This window comes from Porites lutea, chromosome 5 (genome assembly GCF_958299795.1).
Source record: "Porites lutea chromosome 5, jaPorLute2.1, whole genome shotgun sequence".
NCBI lineage: Eukaryota > Metazoa > Cnidaria > Anthozoa > Scleractinia > Poritidae > Porites > Porites lutea.
The window spans coordinates 860,813-881,263 of record NC_133205.1 but is presented as its reverse complement, the minus strand read 5'-3'; the positions used below and the strand labels follow the sequence as shown (position 1 = coordinate 881,263).

At 39.1% G+C, this 20,451-nt stretch overlaps 1 protein-coding gene across 1 annotated transcript in view; it reads right to left on the bottom strand.

Annotated features, from left to right (window-relative positions):
* The window catches only part of LOC140939115 (spatacsin-like), a 39,514-nt gene that overhangs the window by 14,491 nt on the left and 4,572 nt on the right, over window positions 1-20,451 (bottom strand). Inside the window, exons 5-30 of the mRNA XM_073388674.1 lie at window positions 19,700-20,041; window positions 18,386-18,903; window positions 17,958-18,108; window positions 17,148-17,306; window positions 16,161-16,489; window positions 15,592-15,672; window positions 14,656-14,784; window positions 14,215-14,286; window positions 13,553-13,695; window positions 13,278-13,386; window positions 12,972-13,080; window positions 12,428-12,689; window positions 11,922-12,173; window positions 11,567-11,673; window positions 10,948-11,093; window positions 10,451-10,621; window positions 9,633-9,702; window positions 8,718-8,886; window positions 8,018-8,238; window positions 5,573-5,681; window positions 4,314-4,473; window positions 3,089-3,250; window positions 2,403-2,643; window positions 1,879-2,027; window positions 1,310-1,397; window positions 1,001-1,033 (exon numbers count right to left, since the gene is read on the bottom strand). Coding sequence (XP_073244775.1) covers window positions 1,001-1,033; window positions 1,310-1,397; window positions 1,879-2,027; window positions 2,403-2,643; window positions 3,089-3,250; window positions 4,314-4,473; window positions 5,573-5,681; window positions 8,018-8,238; window positions 8,718-8,886; window positions 9,633-9,702; window positions 10,451-10,621; window positions 10,948-11,093; window positions 11,567-11,673; window positions 11,922-12,173; window positions 12,428-12,689; window positions 12,972-13,080; window positions 13,278-13,386; window positions 13,553-13,695; window positions 14,215-14,286; window positions 14,656-14,784; window positions 15,592-15,672; window positions 16,161-16,489; window positions 17,148-17,306; window positions 17,958-18,108; window positions 18,386-18,903; window positions 19,700-20,041 — 4,482 coding nt within the window. The remainder of the gene's footprint in view (window positions 1-1,000; window positions 1,034-1,309; window positions 1,398-1,878; window positions 2,028-2,402; window positions 2,644-3,088; window positions 3,251-4,313; window positions 4,474-5,572; window positions 5,682-8,017; window positions 8,239-8,717; window positions 8,887-9,632; window positions 9,703-10,450; window positions 10,622-10,947; window positions 11,094-11,566; window positions 11,674-11,921; window positions 12,174-12,427; window positions 12,690-12,971; window positions 13,081-13,277; window positions 13,387-13,552; window positions 13,696-14,214; window positions 14,287-14,655; window positions 14,785-15,591; window positions 15,673-16,160; window positions 16,490-17,147; window positions 17,307-17,957; window positions 18,109-18,385; window positions 18,904-19,699; window positions 20,042-20,451) is intronic.

Sequence of the window (20,451 nt, the reverse complement as noted above, 5' to 3'; positions counted from 1 at the left end):
CGCATGCATCACACTTTTTCACGCTATGTTCACATGACACGGGATGAATTTTTGACCAGTTGAATATTCGTGCGTTTAGGTGTTCCGTTCATACGGAATCACTTGACTTTACGAAAATTTAGACGCCCAGTCGTTCAAAGTTCCATGTGAACAAAACGAAAATATTGAACGATCCCGTGTGAACGAAGTGTCCGGTCAAATTTTTGGATCAAGTTAGGTTTCTGGGAAACTACCCACCTACCCCTCCCCTAAGCTAACATTAACACTTACTTCTTACTTAGGGAAAAATGTTGGCTTAAGGGAGGGGTAGGTGGGCAGTTACCCAGAAACCTAAATTGCTCTAAATTTTTCAGCCGGTCGATAATTCGTCCGGAGCTGTGTGAACGTGGCCTCAGTTGCAATTAGAACGAATTTTCAAGAGCGACTACACTGTATTATTACATGCGACTTAATGCATGTTCCGGTGTGACCAGATCGCACTTTCAAGCGCAACTATGCATTTTCCTGCGCAACCACAACACATTTTTATGTGCAACTACTATGTATTTTTAGGTGGAACTATGACTCGTTTTTATTATATAAACACCAATGAAATACCAGGTGAGCGTTCGCGCGAAAACTTCATATCTTCACACGTGAAAATAACATGTTATCTTCACGCGTGAAAATATCACCGTTGCTATGGCTACATAATAAATCGCGCCTTTCACACCAAAAAACTATTAAAGTGAAATGGTTTGGTATTTCATTGGTGTTTATATAATAAATAGAACATTACATGGCCGCTTGGAGATACGAAATTTCTCTTCCGGTGTTGAAAAAAATATTTTTCAACACTCGAAGAGAAATTTCGCATCTCCGAGCGGCCATGTAATATGCTCTATTTATGCACCATAACAATGGATATTTACCCACAAATACAATGCGTAAAAATGGTTATGCTAAGAACACGCAGCTTTTTAGAAGATTAAATCTCAGACATAATAATATAAAACCATACTTTGCACATTCCAAGAATCTGTTTGATGACTCCCTGTTGAACGTTATAATTAGACATCATTAGCCACTTAAATAAATTAGTCACTAAAACGACATGGCTTCTACTGACTACATTAAGATAATTATCTGTTATCTGCACAAGGTTACGGTCATTTTAAACGAAAAATTAACGATAAGAATGTTAAATGGCGTCTCGACAACTTAATTTACGTCATCATTATCTATCCTTCGATCATTAGTAAAAGTTAAAACAACATTTGGTTTCATTTTATACAATATTCGTATCACCATAAGCAGGGAATATAGACACCTGGGATGTTTTCCAAGGCAGGTTCTAATACAGAGGGATGTACTGTGGAGCATATCCAGGCACATACACAATCCAGAGGCTTGGCATCCTGTTGAAGTAGATAAAAAAAAGTGCAATGAATATAGAAATCCAGAGCCTAAGAACAAACTTAAATCAAACGACATTCATAGGTGAATTCATAAGTGTTGTCTTTTTTAATACAAGCTAGTCATTTTCCTTTCACAAGGCTACAAGTGTAACGTGGTTCTGACTTTGCTTGCTCAGTGTATGGAGCCCATCGAAACGCTTCTCAGCTTTAGGTTTTTGTGAGGCATTTGCTTGTTTAAATTTGTAGAAACTATTATTAGTCAATGAGATCAACGACGCAATTATATATACGCTTATGCCAAGCACGTCCTTAAAGGGAATCACATCGACGTAGGCTTAAAGAGAAGTAGAAGAACGAAGACAAGATTCTAATGGTCTTAATTAAGCTCCTGCTTTTTCCACCTGTGTTGTTGGTGAGGACCAGGTTTGATTGCTAACTGCCTCAGCTCTATGGAATGAAGTACACATGACAAACAACTAACCTGAAAGCATGCGGCCAAAACTGACAGAAGGGATCGGTGAAGACTTATCGAGTACGCGAGCAACTTCCTCCACGGAACGTCGACTGACTGACATTTGAACAAGATGTCAAATAGATTTTGCGGGACCTCATCCGCGTCGAGAAGAATTTCTTTAAAAATAAATTGGAAAATTAAATTCTCTGAGAAATTACACCACGGAAACAAGTTAAGAAAGAAGTAATGAATGTAACACTCCTTAGAATAGATACAACCTAGTGTGCGCCTGGTTCTATACTCTTTTATTAATTGTTTATACTGTAATATTTTTTTCCTTCACTTTTGCCCGTCGACTAGGTCAGAAGCTTATTATTGCCTCCTATAACTGAAAGACTTAAATAAAGTTGTTGTTCTGTGAAAGGTTTTAACCCAGGAGTGATTTCAATAGTAGGTTGAGTTTGATCGTCCGGGTGAACGTAGTCCCTCAACCTACTTTTGAAAGTTGTTGTTGTTGCTTTTCTCTCACCAAGTGCTGAGAGATGACCTACCCTCATAGTCATTAGTAACTCTACTTGTAGAGCCATATCGTCGTTTAGTGGTCTCCAAGTCCTTGTCTTTAGCTAGTTTTGCTCTTTGTCTAGAAACCTCCTCGTCCTCTGCACTACTGCTGCATGATGGAATAACAACTTGTTCTTCAGTCGCAGTCTGGGAAGGCTGTGGGACTGTTGCTGCGACGAGACCCATGCGCGAATAAAATTGAGCTCGCACATCACGGGAAGGCGTTACAACCTGAGGTGATAATGAAAAGACCACACCTTCAATTTTTTTTGTTGTGGACACGGGCTTTCCTTATAATATGGATGGCTTTCTAGGAAAAGTCCCAGATAAACCACACAATCACGCAAACCTCTTTGTAGCGAGCATACTCATATCATTTGAGAATCACACTAGTTGAATTAAATCTGTTGTATGCAGCACACTGGAATTGTTCTTGTCACTACACAAGGGACTAGAAACCTGTTAGCTACAAGAAGGGTACGTTATAGAGAGTGCTTTCTATTCCATATGCATTTCTCTATTACTGAGGGAAGGATGTTCCTTATAAATCTCGATCCTCTTGACCAGCGGCACTGATCGAGAGCTCTGGCTGCTTCCAGAGATCTTCATCTGTGCCATCTGGTCAAGCGGGCCGCATCCCTAAGGACGAGAATACGTTAACCTTTACAAGCCACACCTGTTCCGGTTTCTTAATAGACTTCCTTTTTCTGCTTCGTTTTCTGCTGGAATCATCAATGGGGGTATTTTCCACTTTAATGATTGGGACATTGTCAAATGCTAGATGAAGATGTTCTTGAATATGAGGATTGCAGAAATCATGTTCAATAACGTACACCACCTGAAAATAACACAGCTAAATTTGAATTGTCCTTTACGAAACAGATCAAATTTGCTTTTCCGTTACCATTATAACAGATTAGAGACCTTCAGATTCGACGACAAAGACGACTAGGAGGACGAGGTTAAACTTAAAGTTTTTTCGCTTATTCTCAAATAATAAATACCCCGGAAAGCTTCACTTGTTTTTTTTTCTCACCAGAAAGGTTGGCACTCTTATTTTTATTGAAGGGGCTTAAGCCCTCTCCCGATCCTTACATTTGATAACTTGTTTCCGCCACTACACCATTCTCGCTCAAACACTTAATAGAATGACGACAGCTATCACGTTTTCCCGTCAAAATGAGGCTGCCTCACGTGCGTGCACTACTAAGTATTGAGGAAACCTCGTACTCGTAGTCGTACTCGTCTTAGAATCTAAAGGTCTCTGTTTTTTTTTTCTCTTCCTTTGAACTTAAACCTTTTTAGTTGGAGAGTCTGTCTGTGGGTGAAATGCCGTGGTGCGAGCCATTCAAATGAAACTTTTCAGCAGTACTTTCACACGCGGGTGCTATTTGTACGTACGTACAGTTCTTTTGGTGGAACCATTCAAATGAAACCTCTTAATCAGCAGCACTTTCATGTACTATGTCCTGAACTTTCTACGAGACACTCTTGGGAGTTGCTCCTCCCAAACAAATATATGCCATACTCACTATCTATATGCACTTAAGGTTTGTCCATTCGGGGAGCGTCGATCAAAACATGACTTGAGACAACTCTTAAAACAAACCACTCACAACATTTCCCTCATAACTTTAGGTACCAGAAGTTTTCTTTTCGTTTGTATGGCGGGATGCTTCGTTGTCGGCAGCAGGACTTTTCGCCCGGTTTACTATTAAGACTCGGGCGACCCAAGGCGGAAACCGCGGATGAAAAGTCTCTAGATCACACGGTAACTTTTACTGGGTTTGAACATCTAAACTAGTTAAATGTTTTACGTTCCAGATTCATCACCAAACTCCAAGACAAAGGGAAAATTAAACAAGTTCAAGCCGAAAAAAGAATTACACCGCAGGAAATACCTGGTCCTTTGGAAACTGACAAGCCTGTGCATGACAAACAAATGGGAGCCATTTGTCCGCCCTGGCACAATCCTGAAGAAAGGAAACGGGAAGTTCCATCTTGTGAACTCGACAAAATAAAACAACAAGATTCCAATGCTGGCCAGCCTCAAATGATGTCCTGAAATGGAAATGTCAGTAATAGCAATTCAATATAAAATAGAAACAAACTTCATACCTGCAAATTATATGATAATTACATCTTTGTAGCGGGAAAGAACGTGGGAGCAACATAGTTGAGAAAAATAAGATAAAAAAATAAACAAATTTATTTTCAATGCAATGAGAACTGACAGTGCCGTTACTAAGAAAGATACCTCGAATTCCAAGTAGCACTGGAATTGAAAAGAAAATTCTAGACGTTCACATTATAAACTCTTCGAAGCAATAAAGAGACTCAGAAACAAACTCAATTTACACCAGTTGAAAAAATGTTGAGACAAGGAGGTCAATGGAACATAAACTCGCATGCTCCGCCGTGTCTTTAACAAAAGTTGGCGAGACCGAGTCACCAACTATGAACTGTACGGTGACATTCCAACTATGTCAGATACAACTTCGTTCCCAGGGTCCTCTCCTATCAATCCCTGCGGAGCAAGAGACGGGACGCAAAGGACCCTGTGAACGAGGTTGTGTCAGACAGAGGATCGAATTTAGAAGGCTTTGTCTTGCTGGCCACTGTCATTGCGAATTGCCAGCATTCAAGCTTGTCCTGTAGCGGCCAGCACAAGGACACCTACGACGAGGCCGCCTAAATAGAAGAATGAAATGGGGAGGCGGGGGGGCGGGGGAGGGGGAATCACAAGTACAAGATCATGGACAGGTGATCTAATTCAAATAAGGCATAGCGTCTCAAGTATTTTGCAACTGGTCGTAGTCACATGTGATACAGTATCACTGGCAATTGCAAAGTTGTTATCCTTCCGAAATCACGACCACTTTTGGAATGTTAAAAAACTAGTACAATTAACATTTGTCGTCAGTGACCTTCCTTTATGTGTATCCTGCCTTACGGTGATTGGTTATGTCGTTTGTAGCGTTGGATTTGATGCACCCAAGTGCGCGTGTGCGTTTAAGGTTACTTCGTGAGAATTCAGTGAAAAGGTCTAACAAGGCTGAGATCTAAATAACCAAAACCCTAAGGGTATGTTTGATAAGAGACCACTTTGTCTTTGATAAACCAAACAAAACTATCAATAAAAATAAGAGACGAAACTTACTTGTCCAAGCATTCTCTGCTGATCAAGTTCCTTGTTGCACTTTGTAAAGCAGCTAAAAGTCTTTCTGGTTTTTGATTGCTTTTTCCGACACATGACAGCAACTCTGAAGCTAAGTAAACAAAAAATTACCTTTACGATATTGTTTCGATTATAGGTGGAAACAGGCAAAACGACCAAATATCCAGTCTTAGAGACTGATAACTCAATGAACATGTCAATTTCTCCGCATCTATCCATTTTAACCTAAAGTTTGTCGAAGTTCCACAAAACAGTATAGAGAAGGATATATTGGAAGGTAATTTGACTTTTTTGGAGAAAAGTGTTGTATTTCAATATAAGGCCATTTTAGTAGGAGAACGACCTCACCGCAATAACAACACTTTTTATGGATCGCCCGATAGTGTTTGACCTTAGAACTTAAAATGTTTATACTCCAGCCGGAAAGCCTACAATTCGAAATACTAAACGCGTTGTTTTGAGCAACCATCACAAATACTCTTCTTAAGGTGGCTCGACTGGATTTTTTGGGGTTGATACCTCCCAACTTTGAGCATTAACTACGTCGGCATGAGTAAAGATATGGAAAAAATGTTACCATTACTGTATTATATAAAGATGAAAATTTCTTATGATCTGGGTTTTATTACAATCGGAGTCGCCATGGCAACGTAATGACGCCATTACGTTTTTCATTTATCTTTGTGTTTCTCTGTTCCAGGAGTTTTTTGAAGAAATCGCTTTAGGGAGTATGTACCTGCTATAATTGCCTCTATTATGGCATAGTTTGAACAAATTCTATGAGAGCGTTTTCGAAATATTTTGAAATGTAGTTTTAAGAATAATAAAAACAGTGAAATAGCATGCTACCTACACAATTCGCTAATATTTTAAGAAAATGATAAGCTTTGGGAACGAGGCTTCATCTCATAGCGGTTTGATTCCATTGAAAACTGCATACGAAAAAAGAGGGGAATTGCTCTGGGCGATCGCGAGTAAGAAGAATTTTATTAACTTGCATTTAGCCGCTTTTGATACAGTTTTTGGACGTTATTTGGTCCATGCCTAAACATTTCGCATTTTTCCGAAAACCGCTCGATAAATTTTTTTATAAATTCGACAATCCCGAGATCAATTGTCAAGGAATAATCCCTGCAAGTTTTAAGAACATTGAAAACAGGGAAGGCTTTTAAATAGGGCCTCAAATATAGCCAATTTTCCCCCCAGATTTTGTGTTTACAAGTGAGCGTCCTCATTATTGACTGGCATTGTTTTCAAGTTTCATATACACGTGCACATTTAGCAAAAAGATAGAATTTGCATCAAAAAGGACCCTCGGTTAAATCTCCGGGATATGCTAATTACCGGGTAAAGAGATTAATGATATATTATAACATCAGAGCAACTCTTTGTGAGAGTTTCTGTGATGTTATAACCCGAGTAAGATAATTAAGTATTCCATCCTACACGATGAGTCGTGACGTTCACCGTCTCGGCTCTCACTGCTGTCTGTGACGACAAGCCAATTATTAGCATACTCCAGATATTTCTTCGGAAAGTAATCGAGAGTTCTTTTTTATGCAAATTTATAACTTTTGCTTGTTGTGCACGTGCATATGAAACTTGAAAACGATGCCAGTGAATAATGAGGGCGCTCACTTGTAAACACAAAATCTGGGGGGAATATTGGTTATATTTATGGCCCTATTTAAAAGCCTTCCCTATTTTCAATGTTCTTGAAACTTGCAGGGAATATTTCTTGACAATTGATTTCGGGATTATCGAATTTATAAAAAAATTTATCGAGCGGTTTTTGGAAAAATGCGAAATGTTTAGGCATGGACCAAATTACGTCCAAAAACTGTATCAAAAGCAGCTGAATGCAAGTTAATAAAATTCTTCTTACTCGCGATCGCCCAGAGAATTTCCCCTCTTTTTTTGTATGCAGTTTTCAATGGAATCAAACCACTACGAGATGAAGCCTCGTTCCCAAAGCTTATCATTTTCTTAAAATATTAGCGAATTGTGTAGGTAGCATGCTATTTCACTGTTTTTATTATTCTTAAAACTACATTTCAAAATATTTCGAAAACGCTCTCATAGTATTTGTTCAAACTACGCTATAATGGGGGCAATTATAGCAGGTACATACTCCCTAAAGCAATTTCTTCAAAAAACTCCTGGAACAGAGAAACACAAAGATAAATGAAAAACGTAATGGCGTCATTACGTTGCCATGGCGACTCCGATTGCAATAAAACCCAGATCATAAGAAATTTTCATCTTTATATAATACAGTTGTGGTAACATTTTTTCCATATCTTTACTCATGCCGATGTAGTTAATGCTCAAAGTTGGGAGGTGTCAACCCCAAAAAATCCAGTCGAGCCACCTTAAAAAATAAAAGGATCCGCAGAGTTTAAATGAAATAAAATAAAATGTAGTTACAAACGGCTTCCTCCAATGTAATGTCTTCCTTGTTATCATCTGCCAGTAGATCGTCCAAGGTAGCATGTGCTATCACTCTGCTGGCAGCCTGAATATCCACCCTCAGTGAAGTGCTATCCAAACCAAGCATCTCTGTGAAGGCAACACACGCTGCACACACAGAAGGATTCGATAAATGTTGGACAGCAACTCTGTATGCCTTACATGCTGCTTGCTGTATTCTGAAAAGACAAAAGGAACAGAGCCATCCTTATCTCAGATTCACAAAAACCATAGTGGAGTACGATGACGTCACGAGCGCACAACAAAGACAACACCTGAGACAATGACGAGATTTGAACCAATGACAGCCCAGACACCAATTAGTAGGGTTCTCTGACTACTGAGCTACAGAGAGACTCAACAGGACCTGATTTGTACCGGGTAAATGAGACACGTTTTGCATGAGACACGAACTCGTCTGTACCATTTATACGACCGTATAAGGTGCGTCTTAGATAAGTCACGAAGACATTTTCTGAGCCAATTATGTGAGAAGTTAGCGTCTTACTAAAGACACGATGGTCGTTTACTAGGTTTATGTTTGATAAGTACCCTACATATTTTCTATTTCTAGAATCTCAAATGATGAAAGATGGAGGAATGAAAGTTTCTTAAATACATCACACACAACAAACTGACTGACCAATATTTGACTTACTTTGATTTGGACACAGTAGCATCTTTGAGTCTTTCACTGACAAAAGATACGAACGCAAATGAAGGTCTTCCGTGTCGCAGATAGTAAGAAAATGTTAACTTTTCAACATGCGCACGTTGGGAAACTAAGAGCTCATTAGAGAAATGTGGCATATCACTTCCGGGTGAATCTGTTACGGAAAAAAAAAAGAACAAATAATAATACATCCTCGGAGACCCAGGGGCAGATAGTGGGGGCGAGGGAAAGTCTAAACGGGCGGAAAAATATGGCACGAAGAAAAGTAAAGAACGGCGAGAAGAGCCCCTGGGGACAATGTCTTACCAGACCAGTTCCAAACGGTCGCCGTTGTTCTGGCTTCTGATTGGGCAGAAAAGCACAAGAGTTTTCTGGCACCAATCAGACCATTTGGAACTGGTCTGGTAAGGCATTGTCCCCAGGGGCTCTTCTCGCCGTTCTTTACTTTTCTTCGTGCCATATTTTTCCGCCCGTTTAGACTTTCCCTCGCCCCTACTATCTGCCCCTGGGTCTCCGAGGATGAGGATGATGAGGAGGAGGAGGAGGAGGAGGAGGACGATGATGATGATGATAATAATAATAATAATAACTTCAGATAAGTCATTTTAGCCGTTTTGAAGTAGGGCAATTCAAACTCAAATAACAAATTACTAATTTTCGCAAAAGAGCCTTGAACCTCTTCAAGTTTCATGAAAAGTGATGAAGAAAATAAAATATCAAGTTAACCCTCGAGATTATGCTGAAATGCAAGTTCATTTAACCGACCCACTTAGGTTCGTTTAAAAAATCCACACAGAACCAAAGAAAATGTCAGGTTTTTTATTCAGCTGATGAAAAGTAGTGAGACTCCCAAATAAAAACCGGAACAAAATAAACAGAAAAACTTTAAACTAAACCAACCTCCTTTGGTAGCAAGCTCGTTTGTTGGCTGCCATCCGAATAACCGAGATATTTCAAAAGGAGAGTTTCCCTGTAAGAAATAATAATAGTTTACCGTATCCTCACCCTAGACAGAACCACGAAGTAGACCTTTGGCTGTAGTGCAAGTATGTGCCCACACGGGGTACTCCCTATGATAACCTATACCGGGAGGCTCCGCCCGAAAGGGGTACCCTATTCAGGCTTAAGGATACAAAACGGTAAGGGTTTCGTGAGATGAAGTAAATGAAAGGGTAGGAAAATTATCATTTTGGCGTTCGAAAAGGCCTTATGTAAAATATTCTTAACCGACGCACCTTATGACTGTATCAACTTAATTACTAAACGCTACACAAAATGACAAGAATACTTATTGTTAGTTAGTATGTGAAAAGGGAACCATTTTTCAATTGAAGGTATACGAAAGGAGGACCTTTTCTGTCAAAAATGGCATATAAAATGGTTAAAAGGTTGGACCTCAGGCGGAGCCTGTCCACTTAAAACGCTGTTGTGAGTAGTCCCGCCCGGAGCATTTTGCTGTTTTTAACAAGAAAGACAGACTACCATAGGTGGTATATTAACTAACGAGAAAAAGAAAAGCATAAATCAAAGCATATATGGTTCACAGTGGTTTGGTACCCGTGCTAAGTAAACGTAGTTTGATTAATTGTATTACTCAAAAACTAGAGAAATTTTCGAGGGTTTTCTTTGCGTTTATTATTTTGAAACTATTCACTTCAACCTTGAAACGATGCGCCAAGCACACCCCTTCCAAAAGTTTAAAATGACAGAAAACAAACCTGTAAAAGTTTATATACAGAGACATCTTGTCGTTCCATTCCAAGCGAACCCCATGTGATAGGGAAGAGTGCTGACTGCAGCTTGGGAAATCTCATTAGCGACGTGTAAAGGAGCTTTTCGTCCACTTGGTAGACTGGAACGTTGGGTTGAGATTCGGAAGAGATAATGGCCTAAAATGTTGAAACAAAAAAACAATGCTTTCTAAAGTGCTCTCATGGTGAAACCTGTTTTCAATTCGAACAAAACTCCTAACTTGTATGTTTATGCCGTACAACTGAACAGCATACAAGCGACGACGTCGTAGCTGCGAATAGCGTTGTACAACTACACATTAAGGAATTTACTAACCGCAGGAAAATTTCATTTTTAAAACTTTGTTATGATTGATTTCACTCGCGGTTTGGTTTCTTCACAAAATTTAGTTAGTTTCATCATGTTTACGTTCTATATCTGCTTGAGATGAGGTATACCTCCACAGTAAGCTGCAGATCCTTACCTGACTAAGTGTATTAGGACCATACAGAAGGCTACTTAAGGCCATAACAGGGCGTCCTGCCTGCAGCATGTGTGTGACAGAAGGCAACTCAGTATTTAAAAGAAAGCTTGCCATTGATAAACTGGCTTGAAAAACCGCACCATGATCTAAAGAGAGCAGTCGTGATGGTCAATAACTTACTACATGTGTTATTTATTAGTACGTTTTTGCCAGTCCTACATGCCACAATGTATTTTAAAGCGTCACAAGCCTGGAATGCGTACTATGTCCTACACCAATAGTGTTGGTGTACTTAGTGAAGGCTTCATGGTTCTAGCGGGTTCTCACGACTGTCGTCAGTCATAACATCCTGACGTTAACTCGTATTTCACAGTCAAGGTTCCTTTATGGTAACTTTTAACTGGATAGCAATCTGCTTGATCCGTTAAAGAGACGCACGATTTTATTGGTAATCGAAGGTCTAGTTGATGCAAAAATCCAGTAAAATCATTCATGACTAGAAGAAAAATGCCTCATGTATTCTGTTGGTACTGTAAGTTGCTAATCTAGATAAGACGCCATTTTTCTTGACCACTGTCTCCAAACATTATAACTAAGTCGTAAACTGGAAACAGACTACCTTCAGAGTTCTGCCCAAGGAATCTACATTTTATGAGCATGTCAACCCAAGCTGGTATCTCCTTATTTAATCCAAGTTCCTTCACGCTGCTTTCACATTCACACAGCCTAAACATGAAAAGTATATCAACATTTAGATGACACAATTCACACATCACATTCCTACATCTGTTATCCTCTTCATATAGAGTACTGTACGTGCGTGTGTAGATATCCCTCAATACCAGGGTCTTTAATTGTAACTTTTCAGAAGTACTTTCACATGGTACTAATTGTTTCCCAAAAATGTTGTTGGAGTAAAGTGTGGTAATTTTTGTGACTTAAAAGAGAAAAGTAGTTTCAGAGGTAAAACAAACCTGTAGAAATCCACGTAATAATACAACAAGTTGGCCAATTTTAGCCTTATACAGTAGTCGATAAAACTCCGATGAAACTGCAACACGGATACAAGACATCCTTCTGTATTAGCCGACACTTTGTTTTCACTCGCACGAGGGTTTTCCAGAGATGATATTGGCGGGTTGCCCTTAAACAGTGACTGTGTTACGCACAAATAGTGAAGCAGAAGAGAAAAGCTGGATAGCTGAGATGTTGTAAACATTCCATTCCTAGAAAGAAAAAACAAAAGCAATGGTGGTACAAATTTGCCAACGACAGTTAGTTTAGTTGGAACAATCTAAGAACTATCTCCTATTACTGAGGGACGTGATCAGTGAAACCGATACAGGGTATCAGTTATTGAGAGTATAAGTTTCTGACAAACTCCCTACCTACCCCTCCCCTAATTTAATATTTTGCCCTAAGTCAGAAGTTAGTGCAAACGTTGAGTAGGGGGACGGGTAGGTGGGTAGTTAAATTGTACCTGGTTAGCTCTTCTAAAATCATTTCTTTTACGACCCTGTGGCAGCCATCAATTTGACTGAAGACACCACGACTCAGCTTTGGCAGGACGACGTTCCCTTTGTGAACATGGAGGCTGGCGTTCTCATGAGATCCTTCCAAATCAGAGGCCATGGATCTGATCCAGTCGAGTAGTGCTTGCCAGTTTGTGTGTGATAATAAGTAGTTCCATATAGCTTTGGCACCAATTTTCACCTCTTCAGATACACAGGTGTAATCCCCAGCTGTAATGAAATGTTCATCATCACCATTCACAGTTTTGTCAAAACAAACACGTCGATAACCAAGGTTAGTAATGTCTTTAAGCAATTTAACAACTGATCGAAAAAAACTGTACGATGGTTATGAAGTTCAAAACAAGGATATTTCAGTATAAAATCTTCATACAATTGCACAAAAAATGTTTCTAAAATATTTTGGTTTAATCAAATTAACTGCAGACTCTCTTCAACCTTCAACTTTCGTTTTTGGAAGACCATAAAACTGCAAAAGTCCCTTTCAAATACCTTCACAAGGAAGCACTGCTTCAGCCAAAATTCGTTGTCTGGAGAGGTGATCCCAGGTGCATCCCCAAGCGAGAGGTAATTCAACATATCTACTGGAGCTTGAAGGAGCCTGTGGAACAACAATTTACTTCAGTTTCAGCCGTTGAATGGGGCCTTTCCCACTGACCTCCACTGGTCCACGTTTTCCACGACACGGTGCCAGCGTGGAACAACAGGTTTGACAATATGAGAAAGCGTTTCGCTTTATGTTAAAAAAATTTCTTTGTTCAGTGTTAATCTATCGAAGAGGTTGTTGACAATTCTTACCTGCTCCTTCATTGCCACTTCCAACAGACTTCCAGTCTGGATGTACGTATCAAGGATTTGGGTAGATCCAAGATTGAACGAACTTCTAAGCAATCCGAGATCTCGCCAGCTGAGAAATAGAAAGTATAAATTGATCTGTTTTAAGAACATTTAAAACAATAACAACAGCAGAGATAGCTTGTACCGGTGAGCAAGAAAGGACAAATAAACAAAATACAAGCCAGGCCGGTAAACCACGAATCTTACGACGTAGCAATAAAGTGACTTCCAAAAACCTGTCATCCTCGTCGTTGTTCCTTATGTTACGTTTTGCCTCTAAGAACGATTGTTGACTGTATGTGTTTTCCAAGGTATGGACAAATCCAACCAGATCCTTTTCCTCAGACGATAAAAAGCCTCTGGATTCCAATTCAGTTGCCTGAAACATAATGTCTTTATAAACCTTTGTTTTGGGTTAACTGTAGTTACTTTTCAGTTTAAACAGACCGACTACACTTTTCCCTCTTTGTCCGAAATCTACGCATATCTCACGAGCGTGTGGTTTTGCGTGTTGTACCTTTCAAGGCAGGGTGAAGATCAAATATTTTGTCTTTAATAAGCTTGTTACCTACCCTTTTTTTGTTCCTAAACGTTTAAGAGAACATTCCTCAAATGAAAACATCATAAGAAGAAAACACAGGACATAACAAAGGTAAAGGAGGTTAGGAAAACGTATTCTAATTACCACAATGTTTTGTCTTAATTCAGTCATTAACTACCATTTGAGATGACTTTTCACGTAGTCATACACGTTGCCATACGCAGTCATACACCTTGAAGTCGGTTAAAGAAGAAAACTCGGCCGTCTCTTGTGTTTTTTGTCTTCAAGCCACTACTTGGCTTTAGACATTGACCAAAACGCTTTTTCTGCTTCAATATTTTACTAATCTTAGCTTACCAGGAAATCTCTCAAGGGTCTGTGAAGTGTGTACAGGCAAATCGTGTGCAATTGTCGCAAAACATCCCGTCCCTGCAAACAGAAGAGATGTTTATTCGAAGGGGCAGATGGTCTAGTAAATATAGGATGAGAAGTAGGATGCCTAAGATGGTGTCCAATTACACAATTGATTTCGGCTCCATTGTCAACTATTAGAATCGCATAACATTTAGGAGGAGCCACTCCCATGTTGATTTTTATAGTACTTCATTATCTAAAAGACCACAAGGCTCGCGTTGAAATACCTATTTTTCTCTAATCTACAACCACAAAATCCGACTCCACCTTCAGAAAACCAAACGATTTTGTACATTATTGGTGGGAAGAGGTGGGTGAAGATCACAGTTTTTATGGTAACGTGTACTATCTTGTTACATTTTCGTATTTTCGCATCTCACCTACCAGGTTTGCTAGCAATATCACCACAGTATCCATGTCATGGTCCAAGAGTTTCTGAAGAACCACTTTAAGACCAATTGCAATGAAGCTTGACAGCGAACCATCACAATGAACATCTTTGACCTCTGTTGACTGGACATTACTTAGTAATTACAACGCTAGAAAAGTGGCTCTAGAAAAAGTAATTGGTGATGTCAACTGTTTAATGCCAGGATTATGATAACGAGGGTTTTGAATTTTTTTAGATTATAGTAGCCGCAGAATACGAATTTTCTTTGGACCAGACCAAAAAAATCGTCCTTGAGTGGCTGAAAAAGTCTTGGGTCGTTTGTTAAGCCAAAGGGAAACGGGTGACCTTTATTATCACTGACTTCAGTCTAGTGAGTCATCTGCCTGAGTACTTAAAACTAGAGCTAATTACTGTAAGAGATGAAAAACAAGAGAAATGTGTCCTCAGATACTTAAATTCAGGTTTTTGATAAGGTTTCTGTCTTTTACTTAATATGCTGGTATTGAAATCACTTGACTGAAATATATTTATCTTTCCTTAAGACATGACCAAAGTAGTTGCATTAGAGCCACTAAAACATACCAGGTTCGTTCGTAAAACCAAAGGGGAATAGATGACTTCCATTATCATTGATGAACATGATGCTACAATTAACGGAGGTTTCGGGTAATACATTAAAGGAGACGCAAGGAACACATCTAAAAGCAACAGGTTGTAAAATGGAGATGAAAAGGTTTAATATGAATTTCTGTTGCCACTTGTCACATTGGCTCTGCACACGGTCAAACCAATCTTACAGGACCGTTAAAAAATGGAAGATAAGAATCACGGTGATTTAGGGGAGACCAGGAGTACAGAATGGAGTTTTAACACATTGCATTGACAACATCAACAAAGGCATCATTTAACAGTTTTGACTCTCATCCTACCACGTCTTCTTTCTTCCTGCTCTGGAAAAACGTCTGTGCAGAGGAAATCTGTCTGTTTATAATGGCATCCTCGACAATCTCCTGCAAAGTAAAGTAACAGTGGGTAAGGTTGAATCAGAAACGATAAATAAATAGTGTACATGGCTAAAGCATCATTTGATCTCTCAAATTTGAAACAAGAAAGGCAAGTGACAAATGGCTCTTGATCAGTTGGTGTCTGTTGATGGGCCGGTAAATACTTGCGAGCAAAGCGTGACAAGTGCTTCAAGCAATCAAAAGAAATGCAATGTACATCAAAGAAATCAGTTAATTTGTTTTACCAATCAACTGAATGTTTAATCTTTCTATACATACTCGGAACATAACCACCACCACTGTGATTTGCTGCCAACGCCTCGTAAAGCCCTCCTGTCTTTAGTTAGCCTGTTTGCACAATAACTTTTTTTCACCGAACACAATTACACTAGTGTCTTTTTTTCCGTTTTCTAATTGTATTTCCCCTTTTAAACTGTAAACCCACATTTTCCACAGATAAATATCACCAAGAAAAATAGTACCCGCTATGTTACCTCATCTGTCATTTGGATCCATTGTTTTGTTAACCTATCTGCCTCTTCTACTTTAATACATGGAAAAGACATTTGATTTCCATCAACAGTTTCCCGTTTCTCTGTAGCATCGACAGGCATGTTGCTGAGATGACAACGAAGTTCTACAGTGCTCTGAGTGAGAAATTCAAGACACTCTTTTATCTCTTGGAAAAATAGAGACCGTTCACTCTCTGTCGAGTTAGAGGAGTCTTCAGCTTCTAAAAGTTTTGCTCCATCTTCCATCAAGTTGTGGAGGTAGCTCAAAGTCATTTGCGCAAGTTGCTGGGTAAAGTGTTGGTAGTGTTGCTCTAGAAGAAAAGGTACCAAAGTGAGAATTGGCAAGGTAAAAAGGTTTGCTACACTAGCTTATTTGTTGCGTCAGTGAATTGTGATATTCTTTCAAGAGAGAAAACCGCCTCTAAGCAAACGAAAAAGGAGTACTCTTATCTTGAGAAGAGGAAAGCTATTCACCTCTCCATAAAACTACCAACAACTGTTTAAGCTGTAATAATGGCATAATGTGCCTTCCGTTATAATATCTATTGCCCGAATGAAAACCAAAATACAGTTTAATGATAATGATTTTGCAGACACTTCTGATGAAACCACAAATATGAACGACTTTAATGATGAGGAAACTACCAACAAAGCACAGAAATGTAATAAAAATAGAAAATCATTGTGCACTTATGACGATGAAGATAATGATATTAAAATTGAGGATATAGATAACGACAACACCAGCCAAGCTGTTGTTCTGGAGCAGAATGGTGATGTAAAAAAGACAACAATGGCAACTGATGATGACGATGATAAAGCTTCATTTGATTCCTGAAATTTGAAACAAGGAAGGCTACTGACAAACGGCTCTTGATCAGTTGGTGTCTGTTGATGGGCCGAGCTGCACAATGTACTAAGGGCAAAATGTAAGTTAACATTAGACCACTGAGGTTCAAAACCACTTACGCTGCATATTGTACTTGACAGCTGCGACAAGAGTCTTGGTAACTGCTTTCACATCTGTGGTACCCAAAGCAAGCTCACTTTGTGATGATGATGGGGATGAACTTGCGCCCGAAGACAAAGAAACTGAGGAGGTGGCTACAGAACACCTGTTGGTAAACGCTGAAAAACACAGAAAGTGCCATAAATTGTTGGCTTTCAGTCACTTCAGGTACTGGATTTATTGATGACACAGCATCAGATTTTGACCTTTGGTTGGTCCGGTCTTAAGCTTTAAGTAAGCTCTTGTTATCTTTCCTTCAGGTACACTGATACTTAAGCATCTGGGCTGGACAGGGAGAAACGACTTTGACACTCTTCATGCAATTCAAAACCTAAGGAGCTCCAAAGAGCTATTACTCATCCCCACACATCTGTTTAGTCGACATCTTAAAAAGGGCTGATCCATTAATGGCAACGGTTCTTGTGAGTAATCGCTTTTCACAATAGATAATCCAAATAACAAACTGAACCCTCAATATGCAGCTCTACTTCACTCCCTTAATTCCCGCATCAAGAATCAAAAGATAAAAAAATCACGCTATCATGCTGTTATTGGAGCACTTGTAAAGCCAAAGGGGAAAAGGCACAATCACAGCTTTGCGATACACTGCCCTAAGATTTAAACGAGTATTAAATGCATCTTACAGCTTTTAATAAAGCCAAGTTTTGACATTTTTTGCAAAGCACTATTTGAAAAGTAATGCAAAAATCGTCAAGCAGGAGCTAACTAAGCTACAGCTTGCTAGATTCTTCATACCCATGCAGCGTTACCTTTGTCCTGGTTCTTTAGAAAGAAGGCAACAGTGTCAAGTTGTCGTAGTTTCAAGGCCACTTCCAAAGCATGAATTGGAATGGTACAGTGATCCCACTGATTTGCAAAGCACAATGAGTCAGCTAGGCCCGCATTTTCATACATAATTACCTAAAACAAGACCAGTGGTAAAATAAGGAAGATACTTTCTCTGCAATTTAACCAATTTTGTATTTATACTTTGTTACAAGTTCCAAGATCTGCTTAACCGACACTGTTATGATGTTGAATTGGTGGAATTTGACTATGGCGATACAATGTTTTGTGTTTTTGCATGACAATTTTGCCCATCTACAGTGAGTTTTAAGCTTCCTTGAATATATAATTGTGTAGGCTTATATTTATGTCTTATGTCACACTTCTTTGAGCCAGTTAAGAGATACATCACCTTGTGTACAAGTTGATCTTGCGTGATATCAAATACAGGTACAGCAAGTGATTTGCTTGTCAGCAGTAATGGTGGGTAGGTTGTTTCACAACATCGCACCATCAGGGAAGATTCTGACAACCTGTGATAAACATACTCCTTGGTGTTGAACAGGTAGAGACATAGCATTCCATACGAGTCATCATAAGACTGTTCTTCTGTTTCACTCAGTTGCTTTGACTTAAAGTTCAACAAAAATGATGCTGGGGTGATGAAAATTCCATCTAAGTCGAACACTTCCATCCAGGCCTCATGACGAAAGAAGAGCACTTTCTGGCGGCATTCAGCATTAGTTTCACCTTCAAGAGCTGCAGCTGCAGCTTTTGCTTGTTTTCCTCTAAACCCTGACACTCTGCTGCAACTTGTGAATGGCAGTTTATGACATGATGTGAATGTACCCAAGAGATGTCCATCTCCAGGACCCACTAAATGAGAAAACCATCGATTCTTCTCAGCTGAATCACACACTGGACTGTCATCTGTAGGTAATGGGAGCAAAAACAACAAACATTAAAATAATACTAAGTTAACAAAAAACCAAGGGAGAGGAGCAAGGGATGGCATAGTGAGAGTGCTCGCCTTCCCACCAGTACGGCCCGGGTTCAAATCCCAGTGTCGAGGCCAAAACTCAGCCCTCATTTAACGAGGGCTGAGTTTGTTGTTGGTTCTCTCCTTTGCTCCAAGAAGTTTTTCTCCGGGTACTCCGGTTTTCCCCTCTCCTCAAGAACCAACATTTCCAAATTCCAATTTGACTAGGAATCAGGTAGAAGAACCACTTCGTGGATGTGCTACCTCCAAATAATTATTTATATATTTATTTATTTTTTTAACCATTAGGTCAGTGTTCTGCACGAAACTTTGCTCTACATTGACTCTTTCCATCCTTGTCGATACATGGACATAATAGTGGGGTGTCCCGTAATGACTGGGCAAAGTTCTGGTGTAGCTATCTCTTATTGCTTATCTGGGACTAAACCCATACCTCAAATCCCTGTCACTAACCACATAGCTTCACCCTGGTTTACTTATTGGTAATATTATACAGCAGATGAATCATAAAGATTCATGAAAATAGTAACACTGCTGCTTGCTTTTCAATAAATCGGGATTTGAGAGTAATGATACCTTCATAATAAACATGAAACTGAAAGTCAAACACTAAATTAGACAATGTTAATACAAAAAATTCAATGAGGAGCAAGGAGTTAATGTATTAATGGAAAAGGTCTGGAATTTAACACACACAACAAATTAGGCTAGAGGCATAATTGTAACCTGAAATGCTGCTCAAGCATCCTTGTTTCTTTGCATCACTTCTAAATGCCAGTAACTCAGTTTTCCACACTCTGTCACCATATATTATCCCGGACATGTGAGAAACCCGGGCAACTGCATCTTCATCATCAGGTTCATACTGAAACTTAACGTTTCCTATCGATGAAGACTGGTTTCCAACAAAGCCAGCAGAAACAAGCTGAGAAGGAGAATCTTTAAAATACACATCAAGGTTTATTAAATAGATGTTGTTTGCTTCATCAGCACACACAAGAAAGGAAAGATCATCAGCGACTTCCAGATGAGAAAATACTGGTCTTGGTTGAATAATTGTTGCAGAATCTGAAATAACGCAGAATATGGCATTCACTTCAAAGGCCACTGTAAGTTCCTTTTACATCAGCTGGATCAAAATGTAAGATTTTGTGACCATTTTAAGTGCATTACTATTTCATTCAGCCCCATGGCTGCATGTTACCTGTAGCTAAAATAAGTTATCTAACTTATTGATAGTTGTATATTGAAGGTATAAAAACTTTAAAACAATATATCTTAATGCTAAGCCACCTTTCCCAGTTTTAGTGACTATTTAATAACTATAACCTGAACAGTATGGTTATGTTTTCTTTTTCCAGAAATAAAATTCAGTTAAAATTCATCATCTCATCTTTATCAAAATACTTTTAGCTACTTTTAAACTAATTGGTGGTAACTATTATGGGAAGTATTAAAAGCCAACAAAATCTTTCATC